Below are 21,981 nucleotides of genomic sequence, written 5' to 3'. Positions count from 1 at the left end.
TAAATACGGCGTGCCATATGGTGAGCTTTCATCGCACGTTAAAGAACCCTCAGGTGGGTAAAGGCAATCCACAGACCGACCGCTGCGGCGTCGCTCACGATCTCAGTGGTCTCGCGACGTAAACCCTCAATTATTTATTTATTTGTTTCGGCCTTTTTGGGCCTCATCAGCAGCACGCCATCCGCTCAAACGTTGACTGCCTGATGAGGGCCAAGGAGGCCGAAACAGCTGTCCACTACTGGCATGGCGACGTTTGACTTACGAACATAGGCTATACGTGCAGCCAAAGAGCTCCTGCTAATTTTTTCCCCCTTATACACTTGACTGGCTTTGCACTGGGCTTTCATCTTTGAAGGAAACGTAAGGCCGTAGTGGAGTGCCCTGTGTCTCAGAAGGCATCTGAACCGAGCCTTCAGTGCGCCGTTGCACCTCTTTATAACGCTTATTGCCGACCGGTGTACTCGATTGTACCGTGCGATGTCCCCGTCAGTCCCGCTAGGTGAGGGGTATGGCACCATAAGCCACGGCTCCTGTGGGTATCCGCTGTGGCCTGGGTCAGGAAGTTCCTTAGAAGGGACGAAATGATTAACTGCGCTGTTATATTACACAAAGAAGGTGCTTTCAGTTTATATTAAGCGAGTACGCGCACGTCTAACAAATAATTAAAAAAATGTTAACTAGGCTTTAATTAACGGTTTTGGAAAGGTCGGAGATAGCCTCAGAAACCCCTTTATCACATAGTAAATTCTTTATAAACGCGCACACGCTCTCTTGTACAGGCCATCGCGAATCGCATGCAAATAAGACAGCAAAACCAAGAAGCCGTGAGTACGTGCGTACTCACGGCCATAAAATTTCCTGAGTTAAGGCGGAGATTTGGGCAAGTTGGTACATCAAAAAAACTTTTAGCCGCGCCGTATATACCGTATGGAAAAACAGAATTCACATCCCCCTTATAGTTATGAAATTAGAAATCTATATTGAATTAAGAAAAATGCCTCGTATAAGTGCAAGTATAATATATAAGTGTAAACTTGCCTATGAGCCAGCACCCTGTCTGTAGTATCATCCCGGCAGCAAATGCCCTCCTGAGGGCCCTGTTCCGCCAGATATGTGCGTCATGGGTTCCCCCTGGGTATTTCGCGTTAATGCTCAATATCTCGAGATCCGTATCGCATACCTGTGAGAGGATTGAGGGAAGTCACTGATATGCAAAATCACAGTGTGATGACTCGATGTGAACGACTGCAGTCTATACCGTTCGTGTCGTCCGAATTAGTGCATCTCGACTATAGTTGCTAACTGCGTTAGGTGCTTAACCAACGAAATGCGCTCTTTCCACGTCTCCACTAATATCTCATTACTGACCTACATTGTTTTGTTTCCAGATACCCAGTCCGAAAACGGGAGGAGACTATTGAACCTCTTCAACTTTGCTGTAATCCGTGTTCAATAAAGTAGCAGTAGTTCTGCCATTTGCTCCTATTTCGTGTTTGAGGCTTACTCACCAACTGCACGTTTAGAGTGTGGTAGCCCTTTCAGATGAGGAACAAGTCCTTTGGAGGCGCCACTATGGGAACATGGGTGCAGTCAATGGCACCCACAACACCAGGGAATCGATTCCGTTCATAAAAGCCCTCGTTGATATCCTGAAGGCCCACCACATCAACTGTGTACCATATCCACCTCTCGACAACGTGCGTCTGGATAGCTTCTGTAACTTGATGCAGGCATTTACTGACTATTCCTTGGGATATAGCGATCCGCATGTCGTTCCCGACTGGTCGCTGGTAGGAACCGCTTCCGAAAAAAATTAAGGCACATAGCACCTATTTGTCAACGAGAAGGAACATTTAGGGAATAGTGAACCCATAACGCACAACTGATATCGGCAGTACTACTTAGCACAAGTTGCGGCAATAAAGGGACGGAAATATGCCAACTTTTGTTTCCGGAGACAAGCTGGTAAGCATCTGCGACCGTGCGCTCAAGTATGGACGTAGATCCTCACATAGCTCCCGCGCTGCGGACTTCGACAAACGGAACAGCTCCATAAAAGATGTCTCGTCGAGTTCAAACGCATTATCCCGCGACCTGTACATAGGTTCTGACCGCGTTGGCCTCGATAGCAGCCACGCGAAGTAACTTGCTGCCATCTCCGTTGAATGCTCTCGGCTAATCGACAGGCCAAACGACTGGGTCCGAGCAACCGCTCGTTTACAGACACATTGCCGACATCGTCGTTCACAAGCGAAGCGTTTAGAAGGCAAAGAAATACGAAATGCTCTGTGCCGTCGTTACGTGACATCACGCATCACGTGCCATCGGTTGCAAACAACTCGGTTGCTCGTGCGGTGCACCTCGCGATTCAAGCACGACATCGTTAGACGCGCCGTCGGAATATCAAAAGTTGCATGGGTCGTTCCCGCAAGGTCGATCGAGAACGAGCGATCCTCGCCTACCGACAGCGTCGGTCACGCGCAATCGGTAGCTCGGAATAGGGCCCCAGCAATCAGATGTAGTCAGACTTGTGCCCGTTACTCGAAAAAAATAATTGACTACCGTTACCAATTACTCGACTTCAAATATAATTGAGTAACGATTAGAAAAGTAGCGAGTTACTCCGGTCGTTACTTTGTATTCAAATTATACCCGTCTTTGTTTGCCTCAGAAAAAAAAAGGAAATAATAAAAAGGAAAGAGTTGAACAGCTCCAATAACCCGAAAAGACATGCAGGACAAGTAGCTCTAGTCTACTGTATTTATCGCCCGGGAAGACGTTGATCCGGTTGTGGAAGAGGAACTTCCCGGTGAGTCACAAAGCCTCCAAAGCTTCAGGTACCACCACACTTGTGTTGGAAGGGATTAGGGGGAGAGACCCTGAAATTCCAGAACGTTATTACATGACCTACGCTTGCTATACAGTAGAACGATCCAAGAAAGGCTGATGGCACAAGGGGCTTGACTTGGGGCAGAGCATCTGAAAGATAAGTCAATCTCTGCCGGAAAAGTAATCAATTACTGTGTAATCGATTACTCAGAAAAATAATTGACTACTCGAAAAATTACTTTCACAGTAAAGTAATTACTCGATTACTGATTACTCGAAACATTACGCAAAAGTAATTGATTGCAAGCAACGTAATTGCTAGAAACGCGTTACGCGTAAGTCTGGATGTAGTGATGGTAGGAGGGTGAAATGGGGCAGCGCGAGATTATGGGACACCAGTGAATGCCGGAATGGCACAGTATGATTCGGCCCATATAGTCTGACAAGAAAATGATAAGTCAATATTTATTTCTCTTTTTTCGGGGGCAGGGAGGGGGGGGGTTAAGATAACATGATAATACGGATGTGTTGCAAAATTTTCAGTTTCGCTAATGAAGACCTCACGAGCACGAAGCAACATGTACAGGATGGGCGGAGATAAAGTAGCCCCACACTTTTGCACGTATGGCGTTTGCATGCATACGACATGAACTTCCGGTGGCGCGGGATGACGCATTTCTCAGATGAAAACGAACAATAAAATCGTAGTAACCAAACTCTGCGCAACAAACAAAGTTATCTATGTAAACAACGTGCGTCCCGATTTTCCTATACAGACGTCAATGTGGCAATCATGGCACAGTATCGTGCAACTACCGCTAGGCTTACCAGGGGTCGTTTGTTTCTGCGCGAGTGGCACCCCCAGTGGTAGGGCGATGCAACTGTGCTCCACTGCCATGTCTTATTGGAAATACACGGAGCGAAGTTCGCGTTGCTAACGATTTTATTGCTCACAGTTTGGTTACCACGATTTTTTTCTCGATTTGTACCGCATAAATGCATCATCTTGCGCCGCTGGAAGTTCGTACGGTATGCAGGGAACGCGCAATGTACGAAAACGTGGGGCTACTTTATCTGCACCCACCCTGTACATTGCAGTCCGTCTGGACAAATGAGGAGCTAAACTGGTTTCGAGTTTAGAGATCAGCGGCAAATATCAGAACACAATGGGAAGCATACACTGACCCTTTGCCTTGTACGGAACATATTAATAGGGAACATATTTATTCTCGGTATATTCTCGACCTCAGTAGGTCACCTGATCTGAGACACCTGATCTCTGCAGTTATTCCAAGTGCTAGGTCAATACAGTGTTCATTCGTCACCATAGGCATCAACGTGTTTTTCCAAGATGGACTATGCGGTCGTGAACGTCCAGGAAGAAGACGCTTTTTTGTGTGCTCCACATAAGAAAACTACAGCGGTGGAACGTGTAGAGATAGGAGAATTATTGTACGCTGCCAAGCAAGAAGAAAATTTGAAGAATATTTCTGTGTGTGGGAGAGATTTACTAAACGGATTTCACATGGGTACTATACTACAAGCACAACACACACATAACATACACACAAGATCAACGATACAGGGCGATGCAAATTGCGGCTATTAACAAATGAGAGGCAATGAATGATAAATGATCATGAATGGGAAAAAATATGGATGGTGAAAAAATATGTACAAAATATGAATTCGCTAATGACGGGACGCCGGCGATGGTGACGAGACCACCGACAGCGCGAAGAGAAGGGTGATGGCCCCAACGGCGCAAAAAACCACCCTCCCCTAGCGCAAACAGTTCCCTCTGGAGGACGCTGACGACGCTAACCCGCAAAGATCGCACAAGCAGGAAGATCGGGACGTCGCGCCTACGCTGCGCCACAGCCTTACATCTGGCACCCCAGAAGACCTGGGCCCCAGAAGCTGTTACAAGCACACTGTACCGCTGGTTGGTACATCTCCGGTCAAGTGGTATTGGGCACATAATGTGTGTATGCCGCCTGACTAGCTGCCAGAATATGCCGGTTATGCGGCATTCGAAGAGTACATGACAGTTGGTCTCCACACTGGCGCAGTATGGGCATATATTCTTCGGAGTGATGTTCCACACGTAGAGGCGATCATGCGTCGGCTGTATGCCCCACGTAAAACTCCACAGTGTGTCGAACAAGAAAGGAGGGAGCCACGGGCACACAGCCCTGCTCAACGCAATGGTGTCCACTTGCCGACGACGGTGGACCCAGATTGTGCTGCTGCACGCCTCGTCCCACAAAACTGCCTGCGACATATGAGCGCGGCTGATGGAGTTCGGGTTCACAGGGTGAGTGATCCGAGCCAGCATGCGATGGTAAGCGTGAATGAGAGCATGGAACTGCCGTTGTGATCGTGCTGCCGGGCGTAACGGTGTAAACGACTCCGGTGAAAGAGTGCGCACCAGAGGCCCCATCCAGTACAATAGAATAACTTGCGTGGGCGATGGCTCTCCACAGAAGATTCGCAGAACAGTCTTGAGTGCGATTCCACGATTCATGAGGCCCACGTCTGGAAGGGCTAGGCCCCCTCGAAACACTGGAAGACTATGGAAAATGCGGGCCACAGGCCTATTGCGCCTCTTCTGCCAAATGAAGGCTAAGATGGTAGTGTGGATCCGCGAGACAACCAAGCGCGGTGCGATCAGCACATGACTCAGATGCCACACGCGTCCACAGAAGACGCTCCGCACGAGATATGCGCGCTCGAGGTACGTCAAGTTGAGTGCGCCGGCAGCCTCGCAGTTCGCGCAAAGTTCTTGCAAAGCGCTCGACCAGTTAGCAGACGTGGGCCCGGTGCTGTCAAAGAAGACGCCGAGAATTTTTAAGGAAGTAGTGCATGAGAAGGGTAGAGACGCTGTGGACATACGGTGACCCAGCGGCAGCAGATGGGTCTTCCGGAGGTTTAGAGCTCCACCTGAGTAAGCAGCGTAGATGTCGTAGACGCGACGCACCTCAGACACCGAACACGGGTCTCGCAGAAGAAGGGTGACGTCATCTGCATAAGCTGCGACTTTCCAAGATCCAGAAGAAGAAAGGGGCAGTCCGCGTATACTGGTGGTCGTATCAATGCTCCACAGAAAAGTGTCGATGGACAATACAGGTGACAGCGGACATCCTTTCCGGACTCCCCTGGAAACCCGGAACTCCCAAGAAAAGTGACGCAGCATGTACAGGCAGCTGCGGTGGTTGCTATACAGTCGTGCGCTGATGTCGCGAATCCACTGAGGGCACTGATACGCTCGTAGTACAGCAAGCAGGTATGAGTGTTCCACACGATTGAAGGCCTTTGCTTGATCGAGAGACAAGAGGCAACCATCAACTCCGGTGTCGGCAGCGTAATGCAGGGCATCGTGTATTTCAGACAGCGGGTCGTACATGCCCCGGCCCAGAACGCTGCACGTTTGGGAGGGATGTATTATTGCCGGCAGGACACTCTGGATGGGCTGGGCCAATATATATGACAAAAGTTTATAATCACAATTCAAAAGGACACCAACAGGACGCCAGTTTTCTGGGTACGCGAGGTCACCGCTGTTCTTGGGGAGCACAATAATGTGCCCGAAGCCAAAAGACTCAGGCAGGTGAAAGGGACGGCAACGCGTCAAGAAAATCACTGTCCTCGGTGCTCGCAACTGGTGTGCTGGTGTAAAGAGAGCGGAAGAAAGCTTCAAAGCCGCCTACTACCTCTTGTGGGTCCTCAGTAATAGTGCCGTTGGCGTCACGAAAGCCGTTAGGTGGCAGCTGGCTGCTGTGCGAACGACGAGCACAGTGAAGGTAGCGCACGACACCGGAACCAGCAAGCGCCTCAGACTGGGTGTGACGCATACGAGCAGCCCCAGCTAGCGACCGAAGGAGGAGCCTATATCGCTCCTGGAGACTCTGAAGGTATTCGTCCATGAAAGGTGTTAAAGGGCCCCCCCAGCGCACTGCACGTATCTTTACAGCAAGCCGTCTCAGAAGAGCGTTCCGCCTCCTGGCGCGCTGTTGGCCCAACGACTGAAACAGGCGCCGTGTCCATATCTGGAAAGCTTCCCACGACTCCGGGGAAGGAGAATGACGAGAGAGGTAGCCAGCTATTCTGGATCGGCCCTTAGCCACAATGGTGTCATCGTAGAGAAGCGAAGTGTCCAGTCTCCAGCGCGTGCCCTGGGCAGCTTCAAAGTGCGCCATGTCCAAGGATAGCAGGACCGCGCTGTGGTCGCTCACATGAACACCGAGCTGGTTGGTGGGGACAACAACGCAGTCCACAAGACAAGAGCGAAGACTTGAGGATATATAAAAGCGGTCGATCCTGCTCGAGGACCCCGCCCGTGACCAAGTCGCCCAGTATAGAGACCCGCGCAGGGCTGTCCAAGCGTCGGTAAGGTTACGGTGCACCAGTAGACGTCTCAGCTCGCGGGCACTCCTAGTCGGCCTTCCCCGGCCGGGTCCACGTACGTCGCGGTTAGAATCCAGTACACAGTTGAAGTCCCCACCTAGAATAGCCCCGGAGAGGAGTAAGAAGCTCGTATCCAAATCTTCGAAGAAACCGTTGGCTTCGGAAGCTCGTGCCGGGGCGTAAATGTTCACAATTCGGAATTTTGTGCGGCCGACGAAAAATTCAAAGCACAGTGCTCTGAACGGGGCCCTGTATCATGTCGCGCTGTGCAGTGTGGCAGTAAGGCACTGTTGAGCACTACCACACCCACTCCACACTGGCGAGTAGTACCAAAACTAAAGAAGCCGCGAACATTGCAATGTTCTGTGATCTTGACTACATCGGAGAGGCAGGTAAAGTGAACCTCCTGCAGAAGGAGCAGATCACACCTTACGCTACGAGCGAACTGTATTACTTCTTCCTGCTTTGCTGCAGTTCGGAACCCCTGCACATTAAGAGTCAGTATGCGTAGCACCATGTAAGAGATTACGGCAAACCACTGTGTTCCTGTTCCCATGGTAAGCGGCTAGTTATGAAACATGTCCACGTCGTCGCCACACGAAACGGTTTTGGCTTTTTTTGTGTTTGGGTTTTGTCTTCCGCGCAGTGGGGTCGCTATCACTGGGCGAAGAGTGGCGGCAGTGTTCCCCGGAGACTCCAACAGCAGGGTTATCAACCACTAGATCACACAACTCTGCGGCTTCATCATGATATCCCGGCAGAGAGTATAGTGACATTGATGAACTAGGAGATGAAACTAAAGGGCTCACTTCATCACCGCTGGTGGCAAAGCCAGCTCCCTGCCCATGACTGAGCACGTGCAGATCATCGGGGCCCTCCAAGTTATTAGAGCCGTGTGGAAGTTCACTTGCTGGTTCGTCACACGACGAAAACAGAACCTTCTCCACAGCGTCCACTGCCGACGCAGCCTCAGCAGGCGACGTCGCCTCGGAAGAAATAGGCTCATTGCTAGCGGGTTCACTCAAGGCGGGAAATTCCGCATCAGACTTCACGTGGACTACTTGCTGAGGGGGTGCAGCAGCAGACACAGGAAGGGCAGCCGTCCTCGATCCGAGACGCTCTCCTTTTGCAGCTGACGAGTATGACCTGCGCATGACGCAATCCACCGTGGCGTGTCCTTGGCCGCAGCGGAGACATGGGGCTCTGCAGCCGACGGTGTGGTGACCAAATACGGCGCATCTTTCACAGCGAGGTGACTTGCAGTCACGGCGGATGTGCCAGTCCGACCCGCACCTTCCGCGAACCTTCTTGATGCCCTTATAGTCTACCAATGCACGATCACACCCAACAGTGAGGAAGTTGTGTACCGGCTTCTTCATCTCGAACTTGACTATGGGAGTCCCGTTGCGGATGGTAGGGCGGTCCTTGTATACCGGAAACGAAAATGCCAGCACAGTGCCGTAAGGCGCCAAGGCACGCACCAGGACGTCGTCGGGAACATACTGCGGAAGTCGCTTGATAGTGGATAGGCAATTCTTGTCGAAGAAACTGCGGTAAGAAGAACGTCAACCTCCTCAAAGGTTACCTTTCCAACTCCGAAGACCAGATCGCGTGCTCTCTGGTTCGAAACAACAACTTGGAAGTTCAAGCCACCCCGATACTAAATGGAATGAACCTGGTCGTCGACCAGCTGACAGATACCGTCGAGGACACCATCTACGGAAGCCCCGTCGGGCACAGTGAAATCGAAGGCATGGTCTAAAGACCATGCCTTCGATTTCTGACGGTACGCCTTACGGTACAAAGAGCTGCCGAGACAGTAGCCGCGAGAGCGGGAGCGGTGGGCGTCGCCCCAGCTGACATCGTGAAACGGACCGGGGGCAGATCGGACCGGGGGGGGGGGGGGGGGAAGTCGAACTCCAGGAAATTCTTAATCGTAGAAGAGAACAGTGAAGGCACGTCCGTTCGCAATCGCTTGTACGTAGACGCCCCTTACTTCGCGTGATTTGTGTGTGTGTGCGGTTTTTCCTTCATCCATTCGGTGACACTTTAAGTAGCTATGTGCCTTTCTTACTCGCAGATGACAAGACAGCATTCCAGGATGAAATGGATGTTTTAACGGAGGAATGCAACTAGAATTTGTTTGCGCTTCTTCAGAAGGCGGTTGTGTGTGTTGTGTCGCGTGTGCTGTGTTCCGCGTCATGTCGTCCCTGGATAGTAACCAACTCGCTGGCATCGGCGCTCTCTTGGATTACCCCAAGACAAGCCCCCTGCCTGGAAAAAAGGTACGTTGTCCCGCTATGCGCCTTTGAGCCGCGATTCCGCTTAGCGGCTTCTTTTTCTGTCTCCATGTGTGTGCCTTATTCGCCGAAGTCACTCAGGCACACAACGTTGGACGGGAGAAATGGAAGGCGTCGTCCCCGGCTCTACCAAAATCGCTTGTTGGTACAAAATTTGGTGAACTTGGCAGTTCCATGCCAAGTGATCCAGAGGTGCCGCTCGACCCCCTGTCGAATTTTATGTTAATTTTTTTGGTGCTTCCTTATGACTCCGAAGGCAACGGAACATTGGTCTTTTCTACCGAAATTGAAATTTATAGGGTGCGGGGCCCTTCAAAAATGCAGCGCTAGGCGAAAACATATGATTTTAAGCAGGTATCACGACCCCCATAAGGCACGTTGTTATCGTGTTAAAAAGTGTCTTATTTGATGGGGGAGACTTCGTTTTACCGTATGTAAGCAATTTTCACCGTCGCACTCGACGGGCTGGACGCTTGTGGCGTGCCAGAAAATTGCAAAGTTTGTGCAAGTTTACCAATTTTTTGCAATATAAAATTTTAGAATTTCTTGTTCAATATTTTTTTTCGTGTAGCCCTGGTGTTGTACTTTCAACACAAAAAAATCCAACCACGCCGGTGCAATGTAAGCCGCACTAAAAAATCGGGAAGTTGTAAACATTCGACAAAATGCACATTTTTGACCGAAAGATTCGTGTGAGGAGGTCGGGAAAGAAGCGTGATCAAGGTGTCATTCGATGCACCGTGTTCCTAGTAAGACTTAGCTTAAAGCTCAGAGGTACTTTTTGCTAAACTCAAATAATATTTTTTTTTAATTGAAGGTAAGTTCGCAAACGTGTATGCGCGCTGCGGCGCAGCGCACCGAATGTACAACTGAGCGGGTCACTCCCAAAACACTAGACAGATTGAAAACACTAAGCTGCCGCATTATTGAAGAGAAAATACGGTTGCAAACACGTGTTTGCCTCCTTCGAGAGCCGTCGGTTGTGCAGTGAGCGCTCATCACGCTGGCCATCTTGCGCTCTAACGAAACTAGTAGCCAGCTCGCGATGGTGCTAAGTACGAGATAAGTAAACGCGTGGAGAGTGGGGTCCATTCAGGCTTTTGGTATCGTATGGTTGATTTTTGAACGTGTGGCATCCGTCAGTCGAGTCCTTGACATGAGTAGAGTAATCACGACATGAACAGTGATCAAGCACTGCCTGGACCGAACACAAGCGGAGAATGCTTTCACCAGTAAGTCATTTGGATGTGCCATTGTTCCTTTCATTTCCTTTTTTGCATGTGCGTGTGTGTTAATTCATTCCAGTATTCGGAAGAAAACCTTTTAGCTGTGCACTTCTCTTGCACGTGTATAAAACTTACTTAGTATAGCTGTGATGTACGATCTTTTCGCTTTGTGCGCCAACACTTGAGTTGTACGTATAACAGAAAGTTTTGCCAGTCACGGGTGCTATCATTTTCGATACCGGATAAGCTACTTCCGGGCATTTATGTTGTGTACAGAGCTATGATACATGTACTGCGTTATTCAGGTCAGGTCTAACGTTTCATTCATAGTCATCTTGCATACGGGGGATCGTTATTTCAGAGAAACATAGGTGAGCGTACGAGGACATGCACATTCATACTGCTTGCCATGTGAGGACACATCAAACTCCAAGGAACAAGGCGATAAGTCCAACTGTTATCCCTGAAGTCAAGTCATTTTTAAGGTCAGGCTCACACACTAAACTTCACACGGCAACCAGTATAAATGTGCCTGTACGTGTACGCTCGCCCATGTTTCTCTGAAATAACCGTCCCCCGTATGAAAAATGACTATCAAGTAAACGTTATACCTGACCTGAATAACCCAGTGTCATAGCTTTGTAGACAACTGAAATGCCCGGAAATAGCGTATCCGATATCGAAAGTGACAGCACCCATGACTGACAAAATTTTTCTCTTATACGTACGTCTCATCTATTGGCGCACAAAGCGAAAATATCGTACGTCACAGCTACTAACACATAACACACAGCTACTACACATACTAAGTAAATTTTATATACGTGCAAGAGGAGTAGACAGCTAAAAGGTTCTCTTCTGAATTCTGGAATGAGTTAACACACACCTGCAAAAAAAAAATGAAAGGGAGAGTGGCACATCCAAGGCACTTACTGGTGAAAGCATTCTCCGCTTGTGTTCTGTACAGGCAGTATACTTGTTCACTGTTCATGTCGTGATTACTCTAGTCATGTCACCTACTCGACTGACGGACGTCACACTGCCAAGTATCAACCATATGGTACCATGAAGCCTCAATGGACCCATGTCTTTACTTATCTCTCACTTAGCACCACCGCGAGCTGGCTAAAAGCTTCGTTAGGGCGCAAGATGGCCAGCTTGATGAGCGCTCACTGCACAAGCATCGGGTCTCGAAGGAGGCAAACACGTGTTTACAACCGTTATGTGTTCTTCAGTAATGCGACTGCCTCGTGTTTTCTTTGCGTCTAGTGTTTTGTGAGTGACCCGCTCAGTTGTTCATTCGGCACGGTGCGCCGCAGTGCGCATACACGTTTGCGAAGTTACCTTCAATTAAAAAAAATATTATTTGAGTTTAACAACAAGTACCTCTGACACGCTTCTGCTACGCCTTACTATGCCTTGCTAGGGACACTGTGCATCGAATGACACCTTGATCATGCTTTTATCCCGACCTCCTCACACCGATGTTTCGTTCAAAAATTTGAATTTTTTCGAATTTTTACAACTTCCCGATTTTTTACTGCAGCTTACATTGCACCGGCGGTATGGATTTTTTTTACGTTAAAAGTACAACACAAAGGCTATATTACAAACAAATTTGAAGAAATTCCAGAATGTTAAAAGAAATAATTGGTAAACTTGCACAAACTTTGCAAATTTCGTGCACGCCACAAGCGTTGCGCCCGTCGAGTGCGATGGTGAAAATTGCTTGCATACGGTAAAATGAACACTCCCCTATCAGATAAGACGCTTTCTAACATGCTCCGTGCATTACGAAGGCCGTAATGCTTGTTTAAAACGACATAATATTGCGCCAAGTACTGCATCTTTGCGGGGCTCTGCACCCCATAAATTTCAATTTCGTTAGAAAAGGCCAATGTTCTGTTGCTTTCGGAGTCACAAGGAACCACTAAAATAATTCACGTAAAATTCCAGGGGGGGGGGGGGGGGGGGGTCGAGCGGCAGCTCTGGATCACTTGGCGTGGAATGGCCCAACTGTGATGGCATTGTGTATGCAGTACGTCACAGCTTTCTACACTCTTAAAAGAAAGGGAGTATCATAACACCTTCTCCGTGCCGGGGAGTAATATTACTCTCCAGTAGGGAGAGAGGTGTTATGCTACTCCCTTGAGGGAATGAGGAGACACCCTTTTGAGCGTAATTGTACTCTCCAAAAGGGTGTTATACAGGGTGTCCACGCTAAGTGTGAACAGATTTTTTAAAAATATGTCGATCACTTTTTCCGAGATGAAATCAATTGCAATATAGCAAATGCTGAAGGGCACTCCCTAGGGGGCATTAACAGACTCCTAAGGCAATGTCTTAATTAACTTTCAATAATTAACTTTTTAATTATAAAAGCTACGAAGTTGCTCCAATGAGAACATCTGATCTCTTCGGTCACCAGATACCAAAGCCGTTTTCAGAACAAAAATCCGTTCGATAGATCGTCCGCAAAAAATTCTTGAAGGAACGCCATTTTTTTTTATTTTATTCATTGCGCATCTCTAGAGACGCGTCTTTCATTCGCCCCCAATACGAGAGGATGAAAGAGCACACTATCGCCTCTTGCGTCCTGGAAAAAGGTTAACAGAAAACAGAAAATGCAGCCCAAGATAAGGGCAGTCGCGATAGAGTCACCCGAGAGATTTGTGTTTTCGTTTTCTTTCCGCAAGTTAAAGCTAATCTTCGACGCATGAGGCGGCACTGTGCTCTTTCACTCTCTCACACTGGGGGTAAAGGAAAGCCGCTTCTTTGAAGATGCGCAATCAACCAAATAAAGAAAAAAATGGCGTTCCTTCACGAATTTTTTGCGGACGATCTACAGTACGGATTTTTGTTCTGAAAATGGTTTTGGTATCTGGTGACCGAAGAGATCAGATGTTCTCATTGGAGCAACTTCGTAGCTTTTATAATTAAAAAGTTAATTATTGAAAGTTAATTAAGGCATTGCATTAGGAGTCTGTTAATGCCCCCCTAGGGAGTGCCCTTCAGCATATGCTATATTGCAATTGATTTCATCTCGGAAAAAGTGATTGATATATTTTAAAAAATCTCTTCACACTTAGCGTGGACACCCTGTATATGTGGCAAAAAAGGAGTTAAAGTACACTTTTTTTTTACAGAGTGTACAAGCAATAATTTGATAGATCTTTTCTGATTAACAGCGATGGTTGTGTTAGTGTTCTGAATGTCAGGCTGACCAAAGATGCGTTTAGTTACGTATACTGCTTGGTCAGGTTGACTGTACAGCACACACCAAAGTGTGGTTCGTTGTAGTAGGGTGATACCGCTTGCGTTTCTTTTTTAAGCTGACACCGTTTCAGAATAAATTTCTGTCTTTTGTGAATTAGCAGATGTGGAGTCCACCCAAGATGTATCTAAACAGGTGGCGCAATGTGTCTTCAGAATGACGTCATGATAGAGACGGTCAGCACATCCAACCGTTGCGCAGGTTACTAGGATTTGAAATAAATGACGACAACGATGACGTCAGCAGTATGAAAAATAATTCATACTGCACATAATTCATACGTTCACATTCGCGCACTTCGTTTGCGTTCTATTCCCTTTCCCTGACCGAACCATGCTAATCACCAAGGGCAACAATAGCAGACGAGAACGGAGAAAGATAAATCATATCAGGTTTAATGACACATGCCAATTCGAAATGCATACAGTAATCACGGATTTTGATAAATCCAAACAGAAGGGCATCGTGGTGACCACACAGAAATTAGGAAGATTCACTTAAGGTCAGTTTCTCAGGTAGAGCTGTACGTACACGTAGTGATTAGACGTTTGCATTTCTTCAATGAGTGGCCATGAGTGGACACACAAAAAAAGAAGGAAAACATGACAGCGTTGGTGCACAGCTGATTCCTGCTAGAACTCACGCCATCTTGGCCGGTCATGTCATGAAGATTTTTTTTCGGGAGGCCACCAGCAGAGGATGTATTGTATTCATCTGTTCACACGTGTTAATCTTGGTCTAAAGATAAACGTATATGTGCACACGAGTGGTGCACCAGATATCTTTTTCTACATTTCAATTAGGAATAACCTATTAGTACACATACACACGGCATGCCCATATTGTAAAGTTTTTGTTTGTTTGTTTACGATCGTGCCTCTACTACCAACACCCAGGATCGTTCACGTCCCATGATGATAGCCTTGCCAATGGGTCTGGTTTGGTATTCTCGCTTGTTTTCCCTGCCAGCTTACATATACCTCAGTCCACATTTCTGTCCGTGTCTGTTTTGTCTGCTTGTATTTAGTGTGATCATGTACCAATTACCTCAATGTACCTCAACTATTGTGAACCTTACAGCATTACACCGCAGGAGACATTGTACTACAGGGTGCAACCTATAGAATTCCTGCTGTTGCGGTGTTTGGCACCTTTCGTGACCTATAGATTTATTCGGCTTGCTATTCCAACCATCAAGAACAGGCGCAGGATGGGACTTAAGAGGACATATCACATAGGTCCCCACTCAAAAATGAACTTTTTTCTGCGATAGATGGCGCCACACGCGCGCAGTGTGGTGTCGTGGTGTGTTCGTGGTGTCACAGGATCACGTGTCCCTGAGAGTATCGGGGGACTCCAGTTGAGCTGAATAGCGATTTTTGCCAGATGCAACGGTATCCAGAAAGGACGCGGGGTTGTCGACGGTCATATGACAGTGCTACATCCCGTTGCAAAACATCCCTGCTTTTCTTGCCAGTGACATTTACGCTGTTGAACCATGACGTTCGTTGCTGTCGATTGGTGTCGTGAAAGCGCTCTCTCAATCGGCTCGCATTATTTCATAGTAGAACTCAAGGCCGGTGCGCTCGCACAGGACTGCTAGCAAATGTCGATAGGGTTTCGCACTCCCCTTTAGAGCATTGCGCTGCCTTGTCGGGCCGGGCTTTACGTTTTTCGCACGTGCCCATGCCAGGTTCGGACTCGACAACACATACCATGGTGCGGCATGTACGTCAACATGCTTCATGAGACTCGACAGCGGAATGTTTGTGTCCATTTTCATGCCTATTTCGTGTAACGGGTGGTCTCGGTTCTTCTTCTTCATAGGGGTTAGGAGATGTCAGTCAGATAGCTACGGCTTGTTACTCCAAATTCCACACACATGCACTCACACTCGTTGGGGCCCACAGGTGTGGTGGGCGCGTCCACAGCAGAAGGAGCGTCCTTCAACAAAGCCAGAGAGGAGCAACCGCTACACACGACACCGCTCTCTCCGTGAGGCAGAGTGAGACGCTGATCAACAACAACAACAACAACAATAAATGAAGAACTGACGATGACATGATCATGACGCTGATCAAGAGGAAATCCGAAGTGCGGAGTTTTCAGGCGTAGTGCAGGGTTCTGCACGACCCGCTTTATCCTGCGGTGCGGATCCCGGTTTGGAGTTTCCCGCGGCTAGCGGGTCGGTTGCGGGTGATATTATTGACACACGCGCGAGTTGCGAGACTGTTGCAGGCAGCGTTTTTGGCACAAGCATTGCTGGCGGGTCGGCCACGAACAAGCAACGGCTACAGCAACAACAACGAAGAGAAAAGATCATACCAATTAATAAGTAAACAAAGGCGCCGCAGCCCCTGCTGGTCGGGTCCGGTTGGGTGCGGATTTCATTTTCTGGTAGAGCGCGGGTGGCGGGTCTTGTCAGAAGAGGTAGGGGTCGGGTATGGATTTCACCCTCAAATAATGGGTTGCACGTCATACGGTCCAAATGCCCATTTTGTCAAACTACCAAGTGTCCGTCTTGCTTACGCGAACATTTGGGAAAACAAAATGCGTGACAGCGCTTTTCTATAGAAACCGCTGTCTTGTCCCCCGTCCCGAGTTTCTTCAGCTGTCAAACAAACCAAACAGTGCACGTATGCACAGGTCATGCGCATTTTGGCACTGTAGTCGCCTCTTGAGAAGGGGTGGAGCACTGCATGGACCGGATTTTCAGGCCCGTGCCCTGCCCATACACCAATATTTCCATACTGAGGCCCTATCGAAACCCACCTCTGCTTTAAGTGTTCCCCAGGCTTGCAGCGGGCCCGATGGTCAGTCCCAGTTGTCCATTTCAATATTCTTTCTGTGTTCTCGGGAAAAATAGCTCCATAACATACCCGAAAAATCGTGCCAAAATTTTGGCGGCGATTTTGAGTAAATGGCCGCTGGATTTGGCCAATTTCGTGATACAGTGTGCGTGCAGACGGCAGGTGTCAATTTGTTACTTCAATGTATTATTGTTACTTTTTTATGGGGTTTAATGCTAGCCGGGCCTTCCTCAACCACGATAAAAAATTCATAATTCCAAGATAAAGCAACCTGTCTTCCAGTCTGTGCAGGCTGACGTGTTGAATTGTTTGTCTGAATATTCGACATTTCGGACGCGACTGTTTATCATAGTGTAGTTTGCAACAATTGCGGACTATCCGATTCAAAAACCAAAGAAAGTGTTTACTTCCGCGGCAATCGAACTACGATTTCATTTTCACCGTCAGAGATTGCAGGCGAATTTCCATCCTTCCCGCGGTGCATATACAGTTCATAAAAGGAAGCTTCTGACCGCTCGATAAATAATTTGTTGTTTTTAGTGTTTAAACATATGATCGTCCCACTACAGCGAAGTATTCTTAGGAATACATGCAGAATGCTCATGACAAATAAATCCGGGTTTGGGTAGCGTGCCACAAAATCTTGTGGCAAACGTCCCCACCTTCACGGTCATCCCAATATATTTGGTTTGGCTGGTCCATAAGGCCTTAAACCAATGTGCAAAACACCACAAACGCATTTGATCTTATTTATATTTTTGCATGCGGTGGGTTTGTTGTGTGGGCCCCGTCACAGAACATCCGCGTCTGCACGAGCGGGCTGCCAAAGGCTTGGTCGTCGCGTCGACCTCAGCGAGCAGACGACCAGACAGCTGTAGAGAGGAGGACTACGCAACGGCGCCAACTGCGTCTCGCGCACGGCACAGACGCACGCACGGTTCTCCCTTGCAGCTTCTTCGGAGATTTACATGTTTAGCGTTCAGTTGACTTTGCAGTTCGCCGCATCACGCATTGTGATCCCAAAGAAACGTAAAGAATGAAAGGCGCGTTGGCTAGCAGTAGCAAGCTGAAGTTTATGACGCGCGACAGGTTGTTCGTGGACGCTGACGTGGAAATCGTCACTTTTAGCTATCCTGGAGCTACAGCGGCCCGTCCGAGAGAAAAAATCCATCGACTGCACCTAGCAGTACACTGGATCGTCATGTATATCGGTGGCAACGATATCCAGGATGGGAAGAGTGCCGCAGCTGTTTTGCGGGAAGTCTCAGTAAGTACAGATTGCAACGATTTCAATCTCTGTGCTGCTAAAACCAATTTCCTCTGACACGCCAGGGAAGATTCATTTCCAAGAATTGTCTTCTTTCACAGGATACCGTTGAGGTGGCGAAAGGCTACGCGGAGCATATATTCCTGTATAAGCTGATGCCACAGACAAGGCGGCCTGAACTTTGTGGCACAATTCAGGGATATAACGCGATGCTGCGCACGATTCCAGCTGTCCGTGCCGGTGACGCTACGGTGTTGAGCATTGACGTGAGTAGTCGCTTCTCGAAGGCTAACTCTGGAACTTCCTGGTGGTCATGGCAGGTATTTTATACAGTATGCTGGTTAGTTTTGGAAAAACAGCGCGACAAAAAGTAACGGGGCTACCTTTGTGGTGCTTGAATTACAAACAGGTGCTGGTCTTCATGTGGTACCTGTTTATAATTCAAGTATCACAAAGCTAGTTTCCAGTTGCTTTTTATCGCGCAATTTTTCCGAAAACAGATTGCGTACGAAGTACTGGCACATGCCTACCAGGAATTCCGGTTTATTTGCATTGCTGTCTTTGTGAAGTGCTGTTTGCAAAAACGTTCCGTATATATGTTCAAATATCTTTTCCAGCACAAGGTCTTTACCAGGAACAAGGAGGTGAAAGAGGGGATGCTTTCACGGGATGGCTATCACATTTCGAGGGGACAGGGGTTATCGTGCCTAGCAGGCATCCTCCGCACAGCCCTCGTGAAACGCTATGGACCATGGCTGAAAGCACCGGGTCCGCGTCGTGGCATCGTACTCAAGCCAATGGAGTCGTGTGAAGAATGTCGTGCTAAGGGACACCCCACGAGTGCATGCAGGCCTGTGCGCTCACCGTGGTGAACGCTCACAATTTTAGCCGCCATGTCATGACGACACAGAACGATGTTACCACCATTACCTGCTGTATTATAACAACCACGTCATCTCATCCCCAATCCTATGCTCACTTCTGTCAGCAGCAGGAACGTAGCCAAAGCTTTTTGTAACCTGTTCCTCCTGCCATCATTTGCCCCATGATTAGTGTACAAATGGCCCACGTCTTACACAAGACCTGCCCGATAAAATTTTGTAAACAACTATCATCATTCCAATGGCGATTTTGTAATGGCTTCATGCCGTCTGCCAGCTTCCGGCTGGGCTGTCTGCTCGTTACCCTAGGCACCCTGAGACCAGTAGTTTCCTTAGAAGTTGGTCCAGGGCACATATGCCCCCCTCCCCGTGATATTTCCTGGAGCAGAAACGCTAAACACAGCGAGGTGGTGCATGATAATGCGTGTGAAATTTGAAATTGAAAGACTACTGCGTTGCTTGCCACTATGAGTGCGAGTCACTGATGCCCACTGTAGCCTGAATGAGATGGCTGGGTATTTTCCTACGGGTGCAACTCGTGCGATATGGTTTGGTTAATAAAATATATTATGCTTCATAGCAAGCTTTTCAAGGGAAGAAATGCATTTCTCCTCAAATTCGTATTGTGGTCCGTACAGATGTGTTTGCAGTGTTCCCCCGGACTCAAGTTTTTCTTCAGATAAAATCTGGTCAAGGTGACCGACACATATAGCATCAACGTGTGGACGTGTTTCAACCATGCCTGGGAAGAACGACGGTTTGGGGAGAGCTTTGCTATCTCTTCATATACTCAAGCCAAGGTAGAATGCCATGATGGCCTCACATATATAGCATCAACGTGTGGACGTGTTTCAACCATGCCTGGGAAGAACGACGGTTTGGGGACAGCTTTGCTATATTTTCATACACTCAAGCCAAGGCAGAATACCATGACGGCCTCACAGATCCATCAACGTGTGGACGTGTTTCAACAATGCCGGGGAAGACGGTTCTACGGTTGGGAGATTGTGCACCATTCTCATACTTAGATCCTCACGTGCTGATGGCTGGATTCAGATTTCACACTCTTACGCCATGCTTAAAATATGACAAGCATCGCACGCCTAGTCTGTGGATTTATACATAGAAATATATTAATATAAATATTTAGGAAAATTGAAAAATATGCACAGATATGTACAGTAAAAATGGAAAAAGGTAACTTAAATATGAAACACAAACGTGAAGATATGCAGCCTGAGCAAAAGTTGAAGATATGTATATGGAAAAACATTCAGTAAATTATGAATCAAAATGGATGAATATGCATTAAAACACTTGGCAAAGGTGGAGCCGCACAAACTAAATGACACGTAAATCCACAGTCTAGCCATAATTACAGAACATCGGCAGGTTAGTTATCTTTACCAGTCTTCCGTCTCTTTCTGGATGAATCGCCCTGATTGGAAGTTGTTTTGGCGGCATCACAGAGCGAGGCAATCTGATGGTCACTCTTCTTGTTATCTCTGAGCTGCAGCCCATGGGACTGACGAGGGTCAACCAATTCCGGTAGAAGGCTATGCGTGTTGAAGGTGGCCAATCATTTTGCTCCAGAAGCCATCATTTCCCCCCCCTTCTTCCCCCTCTTTCCTCACCAGAATATACCACAAAAAGACAAAACTGACGTCGAGTGATGTGGAGCTCTCCCTGCACCTGATAGTGGTAGTCATGGTTTTCCTTCAACGAAATATTACCAGAGTTATCAATAGTGCAAAAGGTGATTTTTTTGCCCGCACTCCCTCCACAGGGGTAGGGGACTGAGCCGAATAAGGGCACTTCACTTCCACGACAGTGTCGTCACCGACAAGCCCATCAGGTGTTGCACCAAGGTATGCAAACTCCTGATCAACAAGGCCGCATGGTGAAACAGTCACCCCTAACTCATCCTGCAGCTTAGCAATTGCAATGGGCTCAGTGTCGCGACCATACCGAAGAGCCTCAGTGTCAAAATGACCATAGAGCAAAGGACGAACAGTACTTGCAGTGCTCGTTGCATCTCGCATCTTGCATACCTTGCCAAAATTAGAAGCGGTGAGTCGCTTTCGCCTCTCCCAAAGTTCTCCCTTCTTGACCTCGAGTATCAGCCTCGAGCTGCTCTGCATCTGGTTGGGAGAGCACAAGGGAATCCTTGTACGCCGCAGCAGCTTAAACATAGTCATCGTGGTTCATGTCTGGGGCATCCACTGTGGAACCATAGTGGTTATCGCTGGAAGCACGCTTGCAAGGCATACCTTCAAGTGAACGCTTACAGCGAGCAGCCCCAGAACTCCGATGCTTTATGCAAGCAGCACGAACAGCTGCTTTACGCTTCAGCATAATTTTCGCATACTTCCCAGGGCTGGTGTTGTACACTGCCTTATGTACAGCACGATGGTATTGCTTAGAGTTGAAAGACACAACAGCTCCTGAAGCCCGCATTCCAAATGATCCCCTCTGGGAAAAGGTTCTTATTTTCCCGCCAGAATACTTTGCAACGAGAGAATTGAAATGTTCTGCAGCATTATTGTTAACGTCAAGGATCAAGCTGCTGCCATTGTTTGCCAAACGACTCATCGCTATTAGGATTCCATTGAAAAGTCCGCATTTCCTGAGCTCTGGGACGTGATTGACTTTCCCTTCTTTTGGACCACTGCAAAAGTAACCCGCACATTTTGCGTGGTCGCTGTACACATGGAGTGGCCCATTACGGATATCAGCCACCAGGTTCCGAATCTGATCTTGTTTGCTGAACTTAGCCTTCTCTTTGCGATAGTGAATAGCCCTAGCAACTCCAACTCTTAGTCGAAACAACCAAGAACAACTTTATTTTCGACCTCGGAGAGTGGGGAGTTTCATCGCCGCAGGCGATACTCTACCCCATTGCTGGTTGGGATGGAGGAATAAAATAACGAGCCCCTTCGCAATAGCGATCGAAGTTCAATGGTGTCCAGAAATGTCAGAAGAGCTTT

At 48.0% G+C, this 21,981-nt stretch overlaps 1 protein-coding gene across 2 annotated transcripts in view; it reads left to right on the top strand.

The window, feature by feature from the left end:
* LOC135376220 (caspase-7-like) overlaps window positions 1–1,485 on the top strand; it is a 236,776-nt gene extending 235,291 nt beyond the window's left edge. For both annotated transcript variants that reach the window (XM_064608826.1, XM_064608830.1), the window contains one exon: window positions 1,389–1,485. In XM_064608826.1, the coding sequence (XP_064464896.1) occupies window positions 1,389–1,421 (33 nt within the window). In that variant the 3' untranslated portion in view covers window positions 1,422–1,485. The remainder of the gene's footprint in view (window positions 1–1,388) is intronic.
* The last annotated feature ends 20,496 nt before the right edge of the window (window positions 1,486–21,981 follow it).

This window comes from Ornithodoros turicata, chromosome 1, assembly GCF_037126465.1.
Source record: "Ornithodoros turicata isolate Travis chromosome 1, ASM3712646v1, whole genome shotgun sequence".
NCBI classification, from domain to species: Eukaryota; Metazoa; Arthropoda; class Arachnida; order Ixodida; family Argasidae; genus Ornithodoros; species Ornithodoros turicata.
The sequence above is the reverse complement of the archived record's forward strand: the minus strand, read 5'-3'. Positions and strand labels throughout refer to the sequence as shown.